The sequence below is a fragment of the Hibiscus syriacus genome, unplaced genomic scaffold (assembly GCF_006381635.1).
Source record: "Hibiscus syriacus cultivar Baekdansim isolate YM2019G1 unplaced genomic scaffold, ASM638163v2 tig00005406_pilon, whole genome shotgun sequence".
In the NCBI taxonomy this organism is placed as follows: Eukaryota; Viridiplantae; Streptophyta; class Magnoliopsida; order Malvales; family Malvaceae; genus Hibiscus; species Hibiscus syriacus.
In genome coordinates, this window is record NW_024062056.1 from 116,948 (window position 1) to 136,250 (window position 19,303).

Consider the following 19,303-nt stretch of genomic DNA (forward strand, 5'->3'; position numbering starts at 1 on the left):
TGATATTTTTTTACTGAAGATTTAGATGGAAACATTTATAATGGGATTAGTTCAGGATTTTTTTTTTAATTATACAGTTCTGTGTTTACATTTATGATTCATTCATATTGAAGATCTGGATGAAAACATTTATAACAGGATTAGTTGTTTTCTCTTCCTTTCCTTTTGTGAAAAAGGATTGACCTACTATTTAGATGATTCTGGCTAATTGGATCCAGTATGTCTGATCATTCTATGCTTTGATTTTCTTTATATTCTCTCACTAAAGTTTATTTATTGTCCTCGGGAAGATGCAGGTTTCTGGGGCCACTGAATTGGCTTCAAAGGGACAGGGTGTGTCAGACAGCAGTAATGTTAAAATTAAAGGAGAAGCAAATGATTCCTTCCAAACTGATATTAAAGTTCGTTGTCCTTGTGGAAGCTCATTGGAGACTGACAACATTATCAGGGTAATGATGATGAGCTTATTAATGTTCTTTTCATAATGAGCGTATTGTTGTAAATGATATGGATATGACAACTATGTGTTTGAAATGTTGGGTGACCAATTATCTAACATCAATTCTCTGCCTTATCAAATTGGGATTCACTTTACTTGATTCAAAATAATTACTTATTTTTTGCTTTCTGTTATTGCCATATTGACAGTGCGAGGATCCAAGATGTCATGTATGACAACATTTTGGTTGTGTTATAATTCCAGAGAAGCTTATGGAAGGAAATCCGGCAGTTCCTGATTTCTTTTATTGTGAGATTTGTCGACTGAGCCGAGCTGATCCGTATGTCTCTCCTCTGTTTGTATGTGTGTATGTTTGCATGTGTGCACATCCAAAATGTATGATTTCTTCAAAATTGATGGTCAAATTTTTACTGATTGCAGTTTGGTTATTGCCTGAAGTTCAATGTCATGGTATTGAAATATGCTAATTATTTCTTATATTTCACATGCAAAATGTGTTCACTTTAGTTCGGTTGGGTGAAGGATAATTACTTGGTGTACCTCTTTGATAGTGAGCATTTGCATTGTAAACACAAACTTTTGTGTCTTCCACAATCTATGCAGAGGAAAGGGAAAAAAAAGGGAAGTATGAGAAAACTTGTGAACTTTTTCATAGTGCATGTAAAATCAGTGATGCATAGGCGTGCACCTAGTTGTGCCTGCACATTTCGTCTTAGTGTTGGACAACAAAAGAACCTTAGACAACTTGCAAAATACTGTTATTTGTAGCTGTGATGCGGCATTGATGTTCAAAAGGTTAATACCGAATTATCTTTGATACCGAAGAAACATGCTATTTCTCAAGAACTTGGTGCTTGCTGCACTATATATTTGTTTTTGGCTTAATGTAAAATTAAGTGCCTAAACTATACTCAAATTTAACTTTTGGTGCCTAAAGAATTTTTCATTAAAAATAGGTGCCTACCATTAAAAAAGTGTGACACATGTCACGTTTAGATTTAAAAATAAATAAATAAACATGACGTGTCACTTAACAGGTTTTCTTAACGGTAGCCACCTAAAAGCGTAACGGAGCAAATGTTAGGCACCTAACTTCAACGAAAAATTCTTTAGGCACCAAAAGTGAATTTTGGGTATAGTTGGGCACTTATTTTTTCATTAATCCTTTGTTTTTCTGCTGTAAACATTGCTTCTAGCATTTGAATCGTATATGCTTGTATCTATCGAGGATGCATCAAGATTATCCTTTTTCCTAGGCATACCATTAGTGAGTTATGAAATATTGTTCAATTTGTTTAACCTTAATTTTATGTTACACTCTTTTAACTCATGATGTGATTCTGAATATGCAGTTTTTGGCTTACTATTGCACATCCTTTGTATCCAGTGAAGTTGGCTGTTACGAATGTCCCTACTGATGGGTGAGTGCACTATATGAGAAATGTTAATGCACCCACCCCCTGAACACATACACAAACAAAGTGAACTTTCAGGTTGTTTAGGTATGAGTGTCATTATATTTATTCTTTCTTTGTAATGCTTTGTGACCTTGCTCATATCACTTTGTTTGTTTAGTGATTAATATTCTATATTTTGCAGTACAAATCCAATGCAAAGTGTGGAGAAAACATTTCAAATCACCAGAGCAGACAAGCTGACAAAACAAGAGTATGATGTCCAGGTTGGATAGTGTAAAAAAAGTGTACTGTTTGGGATTTTCTTTTTTGTTATTTATACTGATATTTTTGTTTTTCGTCTTGTCAAATAGGTAGGGTGCTTGCTTCTGAATGACAAAGTCTCTTTCAGGATGCAGTGGCCTCAATATGCAGATTTGCAAGTCAATGGTATGATTGCAACCTTGTTCTCCTTTCTGGCATCAAAATATTTTTTATGCATTTTTCTATTTCAATATTTATCAGTAACTGTATGTTTTAAAACAGGTGTTCCTGTTCGTGCTATTAACAGACCTGGCTCCCAATTGCTGGGGGCTAATGGCCGTGATGATGGTCCAATTGTGAGTTTTGTTCTTCTCTGAAAGAGTGTTTCTTTTTTACTCTGCCGCCCTTCTCCATAATGTATACATAACCATATGCTCATTAGAATTTACCTTTACATTTTTGTGCATGTGATTGGAATGGATGGGGAAGCCGGCATGCAGGTTATTGCATGTGCTTTATAAAACTTGTTAATTCTAGTTAGCTATGCAAGAAACATCCATGGGTTGAATTCTGATTGCTTGTATGTTGTGTATTTTATGATCAGATAACTCCTTGTACTAAAGATGGAACTAATAAGATAACTTTGACTGGGTGTGATGCTCGTGTGTTCTGTTTTGGAGTTAGGCTCGTGAAAAGGCGATCTCTTCAACAGGTATTCAAAAAATTCAAATCTGGATTGTTCATTCACTGAAATTATAGGATTGATTTCTGATAGATATTTGTTGTAATAAATTATGTATGCTTCTTTTTGCAAAACAAAGAGCGCTGCATACAACGTTTTTATCCAATGCTTGCTAGTTCTTTGATTGATTTTGGCAATGCTGATCAGTTTATTAACAACGCAAAATGGAATTCAAATATATTTAGTGCTGTCATAATTGACCATGTTATTTTCATACTACTGAATTCAATATATATTTCATGTTTCTCACCCAAATCACTACAAATTATACATTTGACCACCTAATAGTTATTTTCTTGCATGTTGGGTGAGGTGCCTATGCCAACATTACATCGAAATGGATATGGGATCCAAGTGAAACTAGAAAGCCTTTTTGTTCTTGTTCCTCCCTTTGCCTTCTTCAATTATTTTAAAAATCTTGATACTATATAACGAACAACACTTTATTATCAATGGAGGAAACTGAGAAAAAGAATGAAGAACAAACAACAACACTTTATCATGGCTGTAGTCTTAAAGACTAAGAAAGAGGGTGGAGCTGGCAAAATTTGAGAGATTACAATGGAGGATTGATCTAGAAATAAAGAAGAGATCAGAGGGAAATAAATTAGATCAAAGTTGGGGCTTGTTTTTAAACTTGGCCATGCGAAGGGTTCTCTTCACATTTTCAACAGGGCCAACTTTGTTTCGTCAGCTTGTTTGTTATGCCTGTTGGTTTACTTAATATGGACCCATTTCTATCGAATAGCTGAGAATGAAAGAAGTAATGAAATTCCTACCTGAACTGAGCTGGGAATGAGGTTTGGATGCTTTTATGATAACATTAAATTTTAGCTTGGGATTATTGATTTTGACCTACTAACAGCAATATTAAGCTCCTTTTTTTTCAGTTGCATAGTATTAATTATGTTAGTAGTTAGTACTATAATTTAAACTACGAACCCCTACATGGGTATGCAACTGAAATTTGCTCTTATTATATTGATGGCCTAGATACTCAACATGATTCCCAAGGAGAATGATGGTGAATGTTTGGAAGATGCTCTCTCTCGTGTTCGTCGTTGTGTTGGTGGTGGAAATGCAACAGACAATGGTGATAGCGACAGTGACCTAGAAGTTGTTGCAGAGTTTTTTGGAGTCAACCTACGGTGCCCTGTGAGTTATATAGTTTTATAAAATGCTAGCAATTTCTTGGCTTTGTTTTTTTGCGTATGTGCACGATTTATGCTAGAAATATTACATGTAATTTGATTGGGCATCTTTTTCAAGTTTTTAACTAATTTATTTTGTGAAACATGTCTAGGATGGATGGTTATTGTGCCTTGCAAAATTCGTGGTCTCAGTTCTTGATGTATCACTTGTCAGCATAGTTGCTGTAAAATGTCAAATATCTGAGGCATCTAGCTTTGTTGTGTATGTATTTCGGTGTGTAGTATTAATGTTGGTTGAGGCCATCATGCATTGTAACACCCCAACCCGTATCCGACCCGGATACGAATCTAAGGTGTCACATTGACTTTTTAAAACTTTGACTCATTGAAAACTTGTTGAAATTTAAAACTTTTCTTTATATTAAGTATTGAAATCCTTATATCAAAGTTAATATTGAAATTGCAAACTCATATTGGAAATAAATACTTAATAATTTACATAATTGCAATACTGTATGTTTACAAAACGGATCAGAGCATTACAATTTAAAAATTTGTAATACATGCCAACAAAATCACCAAAATAAAAACAAGAACCTACATTTCAAATTGTTATGATCTGATCTTCTACATGAGTATGTTGTCATCTCCTAGCTTTAATCCTTGTCTTTCTTTGAACCTACGTGTGAAACATTCACATGTTAAGTCGTTGACTTAGTAAGGCAATAATAAGTATAAATGAACATTTAAAAACAATTTCTCATTCATTTCGTAATAAACATTTCATACTAAAGTCGAGATTCATTTTATGAAATAACATCCAAGGTTACTCTTTATTCAATTTATATTATTTTATTATTTTAGCCCAATGCATAATATTGAGAACTAAAAGTATCTAAATACACTGAGGTTGTACAATAATGCAGCCACCACTGCTTATATAATTTGCACCGAAGTCACGTAAAATTTGTCCCGAAGGACCGCGTAGGATTACGTAGAAATGTCCCGAAGGACCACATAGATTTGTCCCGAAGGATCGCATAAAACCCTCGACTCTTGGCATGCTAACTATACCTCTAATTTTCATACATGTACCTTGGGCTTTAACCATATAATTATGTCTTATTTCATTATTTAAAGTACGTCTTATTCTCATAGAGTACATTCTCATCAAGTACTTTCACATAGATCGCATTCGCAGAGCACATAGATCGTTTCACTTATAGCACAATCATATACATATAGAATCAAAACAATATTTTTAAAATACACTTTATCTAAAGCATAATAAAAATAATTGCATAAAATAAATAAACCTTTTTTCGATCGAAAACTTCGAGGTTGGCTTATCGCAAGCTGTCCTCATATTTAATGTTAAACAATTGAGTTGCACTCACCTTTGCCTAAGTCCTAAACCAATCCTTTTAACTTTCGTTAGTCTCTTTGCTATATCACTTCGATCAGTACGCTTTTGATTCAAATCTACACAACAATATGTCCAAAAATCAATACAAGCTTTCGATTAACGAATAATTACTTGGTATTTACATCAACGAAAAGAAACACTTAATTCAATATTTCATACTGAATAGTATCGATACTCTCCTACAGTACCGATACTTCTCTTCTAGGGTACCAATACCCACTTCAGTATCGATACCATTTCAGTATTCTAGAATTCCATTTTCGATTACGATATCAGTACTTTACTTTTGGTATCGATACCTCCACATAAGTATCGATACTCTTTAAATCAGTATCGATACTGATTACCCGATCCATCCATTTTCCACCAATTTACTCTTATAGTATTGGTATTGTTCTTCTAGTACCGATACTCTTACCTAGATTTCATAGATTCCATTTCGAATTTTACTCAAAACTCACCTAAATCTTTTACCGTTAGCTCTATTCAAGTCCTTAAGCTCCATAACACTTATCCCACACAACTTATGTCCATTTATCCTCTTATAACATCTAAATTTCTCCTTATAACACTTTGAACTAAAAATCACACTAATTATTCAATCATGTTTTTAATCATTTCTAATACTTCTAACTTCTTAATTAGACCTTTGCAAGTCAAATTTATCCTTAGAAATTCAAATACTAAACCATATCATCAAATCCCTTAAAAACCCATTTTACTAATCCATTAATATTTCACTAATCTCTTATTTTTATTAAACCTTAAGCTTCCATATCACTTAAGTCTTCAAAACCAAACCAAAAATTTGAAGAACAACCAGCTTGAATTCAACTTACCTTAACAATGGAGTCACGAGATTAAATGGAGAAGAAACCAAGCTTCCAAATATTTCTTTCTTATCTCTATTCCCCACGTCTTAAATCCTATAAATTGAAATTTAATTTAATTTCCTATAAAAAGACCTCTTTGCCCTTCCACTCTTCCATATTTGAAATCAAGTCCTAAACAAAATTTCCAAAATTAGTCCTTGAATTTTTCAACTTATTCCAATTAAACTACTAAATTTTAAATTCTTACATTTTTTTGTCACTGACCCGATGTTTAGGGTATTACAATTCTCCCCCTCAAGAAAATTCGTCCTTGAATTTTCATTGTACAAAGAGATGAGAAAGCTGTCTGTCTCATATCTTCTTCACGTTCCCCATGTTGTCTCTTCTACCTTGTGATTTCTCCAGAGAACCTTAACTAATGGAATCATCTTGTTTCTTAGTTGTTTGGCTTCAAATGCTAAAATTTGCACTGGTTCTTCCTCGTAAGTCAGGTCAGGTTGAATTTCTATTTCTTCAGGTGCTATAATGTGCGAAGGATCTAATCGATATATCCTGAGCATAGACACATGAAAAATATTATGGATCTTTTCCATTTCCGATGGAAATGCTAACTGATATGCCACTGGTCCAACTCTTTTTAAGATTTCATAAGGTCTAATGAACCTAGGACTGAGCTTTCCTTTACGTACAAATCGAAGAATCTTCTTCCAAGGTGATACTTTGAGAAACACTTTGTCACCTACTTGGAACTCAATTTCCTTTCTTTTGAGATCCGCGTAGGACTTTTTAATATCTGATACCACTTTAAGGTTATGCTGAATCACCTGAACTTTTTCTACTTCTTTAATTAGATCAGGACCATGAATATCTCGATCTTTTAATTCATACCAATTAAGTGGCGTTCTGTACTTCCATATAACGCTTCTACGTGGCCATTTTAATGCTTGATTGATAGTTGTCATTATACGCAAATTCTGCAAGGGGAAGATATTTCTCCCACTTACCATGAAACTTGATCATACATGCTCTTAACATATCTTCCAAAGCCTGAATTGTCTGCTCCGATTGACCATCAGACTGTGGATAAGAAACTGTGCTAAAATTCAACCGAGTACCCAAAGCTCCATGTAAAGACTTCCAAAACCTCGAAGTGAACCTTGGATCTTTATCAAATACTATTGAAACTGGTAATCCATGCAATCAAACTATTTCCTTGATGTATAGATCCACATACTTATCCATTGAGTAATATGTTCGAATAGGAATGAAGTGTGTTGTCTCAGTCAATCGGTTCACAATAACCCAAATTGAATCTTTTTTGTTCGATGTCAAAGGTAATCCCGTTTCGAAATGTATTGTATTTCTTTCCCACTTCCACCGAGGAATGTAGATCGGTTGTAAAAGTCCTGAAAGCACCTGATGTTTAGCTTTCACTTGTTGACAAGTTAGGCATTTTGAAACAAACTTTGTAATAGCTATTTTCATGCCTGACCACTAATATCTCCCTTTTAAATCTTGGTACATCTTGTTTCCTCCTGGATGCATAGTTAATGGACTACAATGTGCTTTAAAAGTATATCTCTTTTCAAATCTTCATCATTTGGAACACAAACTCGATCTCTGTAGTATAAGCATCCATTTGACTTTACTTCAAAGTCCTTAATTTCACATTTTTCTACTTGCTCTATCCTTGATAAACACTTATCATCCCTTATTTGTGATTGCTTTATCCGCTCCAATAATAACGGTCTTAGCTTCAATTCGGCCATCAAAGCACCATTTTCTTTAAACGCCAGTCGAGCATTTAACATACATAGAGCTGCAAAAGTCTTTCAGCTAAGAGCATTAACCACCATGTTAGCCTTCCTTAGATAATAATCTATGATTGCATCGTAGTCTTTAAGTAGCTCGATCCATCTCCTTTGTCTCAGGTTTAGCTCTTTTTGAGTTTGCAAATACTTTAAACTTTTGTGATTTGTGTAAATGTAACAACGTTCACCATATAAATAGTGGCGTCAAATTTTCAGTGTAAACACTACCCCTGCTAACTCAAGATCATGCGTTGGATAATTCTTCTCATGGGACTTAAGTTGTCTCGAAGCATAGGCTACTACTTTTCCATCTTGCATTAATACACATCCCAACCCATTATGGGAAGCGTCACTAAAAACCGTGTAGTCCTTGCCCGATTCTAGTTGTACTAACACTGGAGCTTCCTTTAGTACCTTATTTAACAATTCAAAACTTTCTTGACATTTGTCCATCCAAATGAAGGGCACATCTTTCTTCAACAACTTGGTCAAAGGAGAGAAAATCATCGAAAAGTCCTTTACGAACCTTCGATAATATCTAGCCAGACCCAAAAAACATCGCACTTCAGAAATATTTCTTGGGACTTCCCAATCTAGTATAGCTTTAATCTTTCGAGGATCCACTCGAATCCCCTCTGCGAAAACCACATGTCCCAGAAAGGCAACTTCGGATAACCAAAATTCACACTTAGTGTAAAGATTCTTGTCTCGAAGTGTTTGAAGAACCACTCTATGGTGTGCATCATGATCTTCATTTGTCTTTGAATACACTAAGATATCGTCAATTAAGCCGACCATAAATTGATCGAGGTACGATTGAAATACTATATTCATGAGGTCTATAAAAGCTGCAGGTGTATTTGTTAACCCGAACGGCATTATTGCGAATTCATAATGGCCATACCGAGTCCTAAAAGCAGTTTTTGGAACATCTCTTTCTTGAATTTTCAACTGGTCATAACCAGAACACAAATCAATCTTGGAAAACTTCGAAGCTCTCTTGAGTTGGTCAAACATATCGTCGATTCTTGGGAGATGATACTTGTTCTTTATGGTCACCTTATTAAACTGTCGATAATCAATGCAGAGACGCATCGAACTATCTTTATTCTTTACAAATAATACTGGTGCACCACAAGGTGACACATTAGGTCTGATGAATCCTTTATACGATAGCTCTTGTAGTTGAGCCTTTAACTCACTCAGTTCCTTTAGGGTCATTCTGTAAGGAGCCATCAAAATTGGTGCCGTTCTAGGCATTACCTTAATTTGAAACTCAACCTCTCGATTGGGAGATAATCTCGACAACTCAGCTGGGAATTCTCTGACTGTTGGAATGTCCTCCAATCCTCATTCCTTGACTCGAGTATCAATCACATTAGCAATGAAAGTTTGACATCCTTGTAACATTAACTTCTTAGCCGACATAACCGATATCACATTAGCTAAAGGATTGAGTCTCGCGCTATCCACACTTCTGATCCATCATAACTTTTCAACACTACTCGCTTCAATCGATAATCAACATTGGCATGGTAACGATACAACCAATCCATTTCCAAAATGATCTCAAACTCGTCGAATGGTAATTCCATTAGATTAGCAGGGAATTCAATTCCCTGAAGCCTTATACGACACCCTCGACAGATCTGCTTTACCCGAGCAATATGCCCTAATGGATTAGTCACAATCAGCTCACTACTAATAGATTCTAACTGAATTTTCAAATATTTCACCAGTTTTCTACTAACATAAGAATATGTTGATCCCTGATCAATCAAAACCAAAACAGATTTATCAAACAACTGAAAAGTACCTGCAATGATCTCAGGATCATCACGATCTTCATTAGTCCTAATATTGCAGACCCGAGCAGTGGAGCGCACTTCAGGTTGAGTGGACGACTCAGATTGATTCCTTCCTCGGCCTCGACCTTGGTCTCTACCTCTCTGAGGTATAGCAGCAGATCTCTCTGACCGTTTTGGCTCTCTGGTCATTAATGGATAATCCCGGATAAAATATCTAGTGTCCCTGCATTTGAAACTTGCTCCGGAGACCATCCGATATATACGACTATGATTTTTGTCACAATGCTGACATTGATTTGACTTTCCCACTCTCGATTCAACTGATTGAGTTTGCTTAACTTTCACAGGATTTGATCTTCTACCCGAGGATGCAGCTGACTCCGATCTAGACTGAGGTTGAAAACCCAAACCTTTGCTTCTCTTTGATTATGATGCACTCAACGAAGCACCATCTTTCTTGTTCCAATGGGTCTTTTGCTCCCTAAATATTTCATTCTAAGTTCGCTTCAAGGCTTTAGCTCTGTTTGCCACTTCTTGGAATATGGAAAGATTCAATGCTAATAATAGCTCCTTCAATCTGGGGCGTAAACCTTCTACGAACCAGTCACAGGAATCTTTTTCCGTGGGAACTAACTCCGCTGCAAATCTGCTCAATTTGTTGAACTCACACTTGTACTCATACACAATGTGATTTCCTTGTTTCAAACTTATAAATTCATGTTTTGGTTACCTGATGAATTGGTCCCCAATATACTTGTTCTTGAACTCTTCAAGAAAGAACGAACATGTCACCTGGTCCCTAGTAGCTCTCATTATCACGTTAGTCCATCATATCCGTGCTGGTCCTCTTAAAAATGAGATTACTTCATCCAACTTCTCCATTTCATAACAATGGAGACCTTCTAGCCTTATCTTCACATCGTTTAACCAAAGGTACGTAGAAACAGAACTTTCCTCAGCTTCTCCTCTAAATTTCGGTGCTCCTCGGCTCTTAAGCTCTTTCGCCACATTCATCTTAGGTGCTGAGGGAGTAGACAGTTAGAAACGTGTCGATATCTTGTCCAACGTCCTGAAAAATATCCTTTGATCTTGCACAGGCACTCCTGATGTGCTTGCTCGTCAACATGCCTAACTTAGGCAGGTGAATTACTACTTCCCTCATGTCTATCTCTTGCTTCACTCCGGGAGCCCTCTTCGTCAGACATTAGCTAAAGGATTGAGTCTCTCGCTATCCACACTTTTGATCCATCAGAACTTTTCAACACTACTCGCTTCAATCGACAATCAACATTGGCATGGTAACGATACAACCAATCCATTCCCAAAATGATCTCAAACTCGTTAAAGGGTAAATCCATTTGATTAGCAGGGAATTCAATTCCCTGAAACCTTGTAGGACACCCTCGACATATTTGCTTTAGCCAAGCACTATGCCCTAATGGATTAGTCACAATCACCTCACTACTAATAGATTCTAACTGAATTTTCAAATCTTTCACCAGTTTGCTACTAACATAAGAATATGTTGATCCCTGATCAATCAAAACCAAAACAGATTTATCAAACAACTGAAAAGTACCTGCGATGATCTCAGGATCATCACGATCTTCATTAGTCCTAATGTTGTAGACCCGAGCAGTGGAGCACACTTCAGGTTGAGTGGACGACTCAACCTGATTCCTTCATCGGCCTCGGCCTCGACCTATCTGAGGTATAATAGCAGATCTCTCTGACCGTGCCGGCTCTTCGGTCATTAATGGACAATCCCTGATAAAATGTCTAGTGTCTCTGCATCTGAAACATGCTCCGGAGACCATCCGACATATACCACTATGATTTTTGTCACAATGCTGACATCGATTTGACTTTCCCGCTCTCGATTCAACTGATTAAGTTTGCTTAACTTTCACAGGATTTGATCCTATACCCGAGGATGCAACTGACTCCGATCTAGACTGAGGTTGAAAACCTGAACCTTTGTTTCTCTTTGATTGTGATGTACTCGACGAAGCACCAGCTCTTTTGTTCCAATGGGTCTTTTACTCCCCAAATCTTTCATTCTAAGCTCGCTTCAAGGCTTTAGCTCTGTTTACCATTTCTTGGAATGTGGAAAGATTCAATACTAATAATAGCTCATTCAATCTGGGGCATAAACCATCTACGAACCAGTCACAAGAATCTTTTTCCGTGGGAACTAACTCTGCTGCAAATCTGCTCAATTTGTTAAACTCGCGCTTGTACTCATACACAGTGCAATTCCCTTGTTTCAAACTCATAAATTCTTGTTTTAGTTGTCTGATGAATTGGTCCCCAATATACCTGTTCTTGAACTCTTCAAGAAAGAACGACCATGTCATTTGTCCCTAGTAGCTCTCATTTTCACGTTAGTCCATCATATCCGTGCTTGTCCTCGTAACAATGAGATTACTCTCCAACTTCTCCATTTCAGAACAATAAAGACCTTCTAGCATTATCTTCACATTGTTTAACCAAAGGTCCGTAGAAACAAGACCTTCCTCAGCTTCTCCTCTAAATTTCGGTGCTCCTAAGCCCCTTTGCCACATTCATCTTAGGAGCTGAGGGAGTAGACGATTGGAAACGCGTCAGAATCTCGGCCAAAATGTCCAGAAAAATATCCCTTGATCTTGCACAGGCACTCCCTGATATGCCTGCTCTTCACTATGCCTAACTTAGGCAGGTGAATTACTACTTCCCTCATGTCTCTCCTGCTGCACTCTGGGATCCCTCTTCGTCAGACATCTATTAAGATAAAATCACTATTCTATCAGTAAGGACATCATACTAATTAACTTATCAGATCAGAGATTTTTAACTTTTAGTTGGCATGTACAATTTTTAAATAAAAAACTGCTTCATTTTGAACTTAAAATCAGTTAAATCTTAGTTCGGATACTAATAAATGTAACACCTCAACCTGTATCCGACCCAGATACGTATCCGAGTTGTCACATTGACTTTTTAAAACTTTGACTCATTGAAAGCTTGTTGAAATTTAAAACTTTTCTTTATATTAAAGTAGTGGAACCCTTATATCAAAGTTAATATTGAAATTGCAAACTCATATTAGAAATAAATACTTAATAATTTACATAATTGCAACATCGTATTTTTCAAAACAGATCAGAGCATTATAATTTAAAAATTTGTAATACATGCCAACAAAATCAGCAAAATAAAAACAAGAACCTACATTTCAAATTGTTATGATCTGATTTTCTACCTGAGTATGTTGTTCTCTCCTAGCTTTAATCATTGTCTTTCTTTGAACCTACGTGTGAAACATTCACACGTTAAGTAGTTACTTAGTGAGGCAATAATGAGTATAAATGAAAACATTTTAAAACAATTTCTCATTCATTCCATATAAAACGTTTCATGCTGATGTCAAGATACATTTTATGAAATAACATCTAAGGTTACTCTTTATTCAATTTATATTATTTTATTATTTTATCCCAATGCATAATACTGAGAACTAAATGTATCCGAGTACATTGAGGTTGTATACTAATGCAATCACCACTGCTCATATGATTTGAACCGAAGTGTAACGTAGAATTTGTCCTGAAGGACCGCATATAATTTGTCCCGAAGGACCACATAGAAATGTCTCCAAGGACCACATAGATTTGTCCTGAAGGATCATATAAAACCCTCGACTCTTGGCATGCCAACTATACCTCTAATTCTCATACATATACATTGGGCTTTAACCATATAATTATGTCTTATTTCATTATTCAAATTGTGTCTTATTCTCATAGAGTACATTCTCATCAGGTACTTTCACATAGCACATAGATCGTTTTCACTTATAGCACAATCATATACATATAGAATCAAAACAATATTTTTAAGATACACTTTATCTAAAGCATAATAAAAATAATTGCATAAAATAAATAAACCGTTTTTGATCAAAAACTTCGAGGTTGGCTTATCGCAAGCTGTACTCATATCTAATGTAAAACAATTGAGTTGCACTCACCTTTGCTTCACGTAAGTCCTAAACCAATCCTTTTAACTTTCGTTCAGTCTCTTTGCTAGATCACTTCGATCAATACGCTTTTGATCTAAATCTACACATCAATATGTCCAAAAATCAATACAAGCTTTCCATTAATTATTAATCACTTAGTACTTACATCAACGAAAAGAAACAATTTAATATTTCAGGATGAATAGTACCAATACTCCTCCTATAGTACCGATACTTCTCTTCTAGGGTACCGATACCCACTTCAGTATCGATACCATTTAAGCTTTATGGAATTTCATTTTCGATTACGGTATCAGTACTTTACTTTTGGTATCGATACTCTTTAAATCAATTTTTTTATAAGAGTTGAAGGCCTCGTTAAAATCCCCCTTCAGGATTAATGGAGCTCCTTAATCTTAATCAGCGGAAGGAGGAAAAAAAGTACCTTGAATTTTTTTTTGATAGAATAGGGAGACCTCATTAAAAAACCCTTCATACTCAACGAAATATGAAAGTTTCGTCGAGCATTGGAAGGAGGAAAAGAGTGTCTCATAAATTTTATTGAACCTTTAAAAATTACAACTTAGATTACATCAGAAATATACAACCACGAAAACCAAACACAACAAAACCCCCTAACTACAGCATATGACCTACACACAACCCCTCTCAACCAATGCCTTCTTTTGCCAACTTATCCGCCTCCCAATTTTCCCCTCTAAGAATATGCCTGAACGTCACATCTTTATCCCTAATAAACTCTAAAATTCCATTCAACAACAAATATAGTTGATTCGGACAACCCCTAAATTCTTAATCCAATTAACCACAACAAGATTATCACACTCAACAATAAGTCTTCCCTTACCATCCCATTGGGAATCAAAGAAAAGATTCAAACCCTTAATAATGGCCAATATTTCAACAACTGTAGGAGACCCTTTACCAACAGCCTCAGAGAATGAAGCCAACGTAGAACCCCTTGAATCTTTAATAATCCCTCCTATACCACATTTCATCCAATCATCCATGACATCACCATCCACATTTAATTTGTAGAAACCTCCAGGAGGCGGAACCTACCGAACCCGATTGACCACTCTATTCCCCTGACTTCTATATCTATCCGCAACCTAAGGATCCCTCATAAGACAATCGAATAACCCCGAAAACTCTTTGTATTTTACAGTGTACCATGCCACCAGTCTATATATAGCTAGGAAAAATAGATTGATTTGATCCACCGACCCACCTTTAAACACTATTCTGTTCCTGTACTTCCAAATAGACCACAAAACAACCCCATGAATAACTTTCCAAATATCAGAGTTCAAAACCAATCCCCACCAAACTTGCAGGAAAGAATCAGGGCCAAAATGTAAACATGATTGAACATTCCAAATTCTTAAGAATCTACACCACAACACCCAGGAAACATTACATGTAAAAAATAGATGTGATATTGTTTCAAGAAGCAACCCACAAAACGGGCACAACAAATCAACTAAACCTAGGACCTTTCTCTTCACTAACTCGCATTTCACAGCCAATTTTTTGTTTAAAACCTGCCATAGGAAAGATTCTACCCTCGGAGGAACCAAGCCACTCCACACCATCAAACTCCAAACTTGTTCAACCCCTACTAACTCGAACCTACTCTTCAAACATGACCTTACCGAATATACCCATCTCCATAACCTTTCCATAATAAACAATCCATACGACTATTATCAACATTAACAGAATCCAATAGCGTCATAAAATCAATCCATATATCCACTTTCCAATCTGCCAAATTCCTCCTCCATTTTATATCCCAACTCCACTTTTCAGAGCAAAAGGAACCAAAATCTGATATTTCCCCCCCTTTATTCACTGATAACACATACAATCTAGGAAACCTAACCTTAAGCGACACCCTATCAATCTAAACATCATGCCAAAATGAAAAAGATTTCCCATCTCCTATATTCAAAACCAATTTATTTCGAGCTGCCTCACCAAACACATCCATAACCATCCAACTTTGGGCAACATTCTTCCATAACCAAGAAGCTTGGGTTGGAACCACCTTCAACAACAAATCATTACAGTCCAATTTATATTTACAGCAGATCAACTGTTTTCATCTAGAATCCTTTTCAGCAGAAAATTTCCAAATCCATTTGCTTAATAGAGCTCTATTAACAAGCTGTAGATTCGGGATCCCCAGCCCACCTCAATTCTTAGGCAAACACACCAAAGACCACTTCACCCAATGTAACTTTTTCCTCTCACTCGACCCTCCCCACAAAATCTAGCCATAATAGAATTTAAAATTCTCAAAACCGAGGCAGGAATTTTAAAGATGGACAAAAAATAAATATGCAGAGAGCTCAACACCAACTTAACAAGCATGGTTCTGCTAGCCAACGAAAGCGACGAAGCTTTCCACCTGGATAATTTAGATTTGAATCTCCTCACCACTGGTTCCCACAATGATGTTGAATTTCTCTTAGCACCTAGAGGAATACCCAGATAATTGGATGGGAAAGAACCTACTGAACAACCAATAGAATCATTCCATTCCTTTAACACCCCCTCATCCACATTAATCCCAAAAATCTTACTTTTCACCAAATTTATCTCGATATTCAATAATAATTCAAAAATCAACAATACCCTTATAACATTCTTCAATTGATCGATCGAAGCTCCATAAAATATCAAAAAATCATCAGCAAATTGTAAATGGGAAAGATTAAAAGCTTGCCCATGATTTCCTATGGTAAAACCAGTAAACAATCCCAAGTTAACCGCTTTTGACAACATACGGCTAAGAAGGTATCCCACCAAGTTAAAAAGCAGGGGTCATAAGGAACACCCTTGACGAAGACCTTTGGATATTTTAAATTCCTCCGTGGGTGAGCCATTTACAAGAACAGAAACCGAAGTCGTTGAGATACACATCCGAATCCATGAAATTCACTTTTCACCACACCTTATTAGCTCCATTACCTTTATAAGCACAAAGTAGTCAACCGAATCATATGCTTTCCTAAAACCAACTTTGAATGCAACATTGGCTAACCCATTTTTCCTCCAATAATCAATACCCTCATTAGCCATGAAAGAACAATCCAGAATTTGTCTTCCCGGGATAAACGCGAACTGTGAGGACCCTATTAAATACTCCATGCACCCTTTAAGTCTTCTAGCTAACGTCTTCGATAATATTTTATAAAGACCCCCAACGAGACTAATGGGACAAAAATCATCAATGCTTTCAAGACCCACTTTCTTAAACGAATGATTAATTCCTCTCTCCCATTGTTCTCTAGCGAAACATCTCTACAAAATCTCATTACCTCCTTAATTCAAGTCTAATTTTTTTTAAAGAACCCAAAATTCATCCCATCAGGCCCTAAGGCTTTATTCGGATCCGCCTCAGACACAATGCCCCATATTTCCTCCACTGTAAATTCTACTTCCAGCCTCTGAGCCATATCTGGACAAATCTTAACATAGTCCATATTAATCTCCACTGCCTCTAATGTTTTCCTTGAATTATAAGCCTCTAATGTCTTCAGGATTGGAACATTCCGCCCCATTAATCTTTAAGGAAAGAATAGAATTTACACTACCCCTGTTTGCTGCACATTGATGGAAGAAACGAGAATTATGATCCCCTTCCAAAAACTATTTACACCACAATTTCTGATGTCATATTCGTTCATCTTTTTGGTAATGCTTCCATAATTCCTTCTTTTCTATAACAATCCGATCGAAATCCACCGATTTTGCACTCTTCTGCCTCGCCAAATCCATCTCATGTATTGAATTTTCCAATTCTGTTATTCCTTTTGAGAGTCCAAAATGCCGACTTCCAGACCATTCTTTAACAGCAGCCTTAATCTGTTTCAGTAACAAAAAAATTCCTCTGCGCCTCTTTCTCCTCTTCAACTCCCCAAGTTTAACTTTTATCATCTCCTGGAAGCTAATGTCCTCCTATAAATAATTAAATAGCTTAAAAGACCGAGGACCCCAATCAAACGAAACATTATCCAACAAAATAGGATTATGGTCAGAAATAGAACGTGGCAGTAATATTTGAGATATTCTCGGAAACAAATTTAAGAACACCGAATACACCAGAAACCTATCCAACCTCACCACTGATTGTTCCTCTCTATTATTTCCCCAAGTAAACGTACCCCCACTCATAGGAAGATCAATCAAACCCGACATTTGTATAAAATCCGAAAAACCTTCATTGAATGAAAATTTTGATTCATACCTAGTTTCTCTTCAGGAATCAAATAAGAGTTGAAATCACCTCCTACACAAATAGGTCCAACAGATGTTCAACAAACAACAACAACTCAGTAAAAAACCTTCCTTTTTTGCTTCAATTGTAGGACCATATACATCAACAAACCAGTATTTAACACCTGACTCACTAAATTTTCCTAAAACCGCAACAAATCTCCTATTCACAACCTGATCCACAACATCAATTTTCTCTTCATTCCACAGAATAAATAAACCCCCTGCAGTCCCCACTGAAGGAGCAACCACACTACCTTTTAAGAAACTCCCTCCCACTCTCCTCAACAACGATTGATTCAACAATTGCAATTTAGTTTCCTACAGGAATACCACTAACGGCTTCTTTTCGCCTTTCTCCTAATCGCCCTCACCATCTCCTTCCTCCCTAATCCTCACACATTACATGACAAACAAGGAAATTTTAACATTAATACAATACCACCCCTTTCGGATGAAGCAAAGTCTACCGACCTTCCTTCTCCCCACTCCTTTTACTCATTTTAGCTAATTTTTCAACCACTGCTTTCCCCCTGAAAGATATACCTAAAAGATTTCCCACTTCTCATATAACATTAATTTTTTCATCCTATTCTACAACTATAAAAGACCTATCCCTTACATCAGATTGGCATTTGTCTTTAACTCCCCTGGTTCTCCTATAAACTCTCTCATATCTCCTATCTTTACTGCTGTTCCTTACAATATCTCTATCTGAACCATTGCACTTAGAACTTGAAGTTGCCTTCAATAATTTTCCTCCCAAATGCTCATGTGCAGAAACTAATGCTGCATATTTTTTCCCTGCTCCACTCCCTTTATCTGTCGAATAACAAGTAATACCAACTTTTTCTAATTCCTTAACTCCATTAACTCCCACCTTATCCAAACTATCCAACACACTTCTAAAATCCTCACTACCAGCCATATACTCCCCAAAGCCCATACTCTGTAAATTAACAATAGGGCCTATAAGGAATTATTTTCCTTATAGGAGAGGTGGGCTCACTAGTTTTATAGGAGTGGGCTTGACCATTACCCCCAAAATTCAAATTATCCCTCAGACCAATCCCCTCTACAGTCCCCTCTACAGTCCCCTCTACAGTCCT

At 36.4% G+C, this 19,303-nt stretch overlaps 1 protein-coding gene across 2 annotated transcripts in view; it reads left to right on the forward strand.

Moving 5' to 3' along the window:
- The first annotated feature begins 306 nt into the window (after positions 1–306).
- Positions 307–19,303, forward strand: part of LOC120199282 (E3 SUMO-protein ligase SIZ1-like) — a 34,865-nt gene continuing 15,868 nt past the window's right edge. Inside the window, exons 1-8 of one of the 2 annotated variants that reach the window (XM_039200411.1) lie at positions 307–449; positions 649–779; positions 1,813–1,881; positions 2,060–2,141; positions 2,229–2,304; positions 2,401–2,474; positions 2,723–2,830; positions 3,854–4,015. In XM_039200411.1, coding sequence (XP_039056342.1) covers positions 712–779; positions 1,813–1,881; positions 2,060–2,141; positions 2,229–2,304; positions 2,401–2,474; positions 2,723–2,830; positions 3,854–4,015 — 639 coding nt within the window. In that variant the 5' untranslated portion in view covers positions 307–449; positions 649–711. Of the gene's footprint in view, positions 450–648; positions 780–1,812; positions 1,963–2,059; positions 2,142–2,228; positions 2,305–2,400; positions 2,475–2,722; positions 2,831–3,853; positions 4,016–19,303 lie in introns of those variants that run through there. The other variant, XM_039200412.1, reaches the window with a different exon arrangement.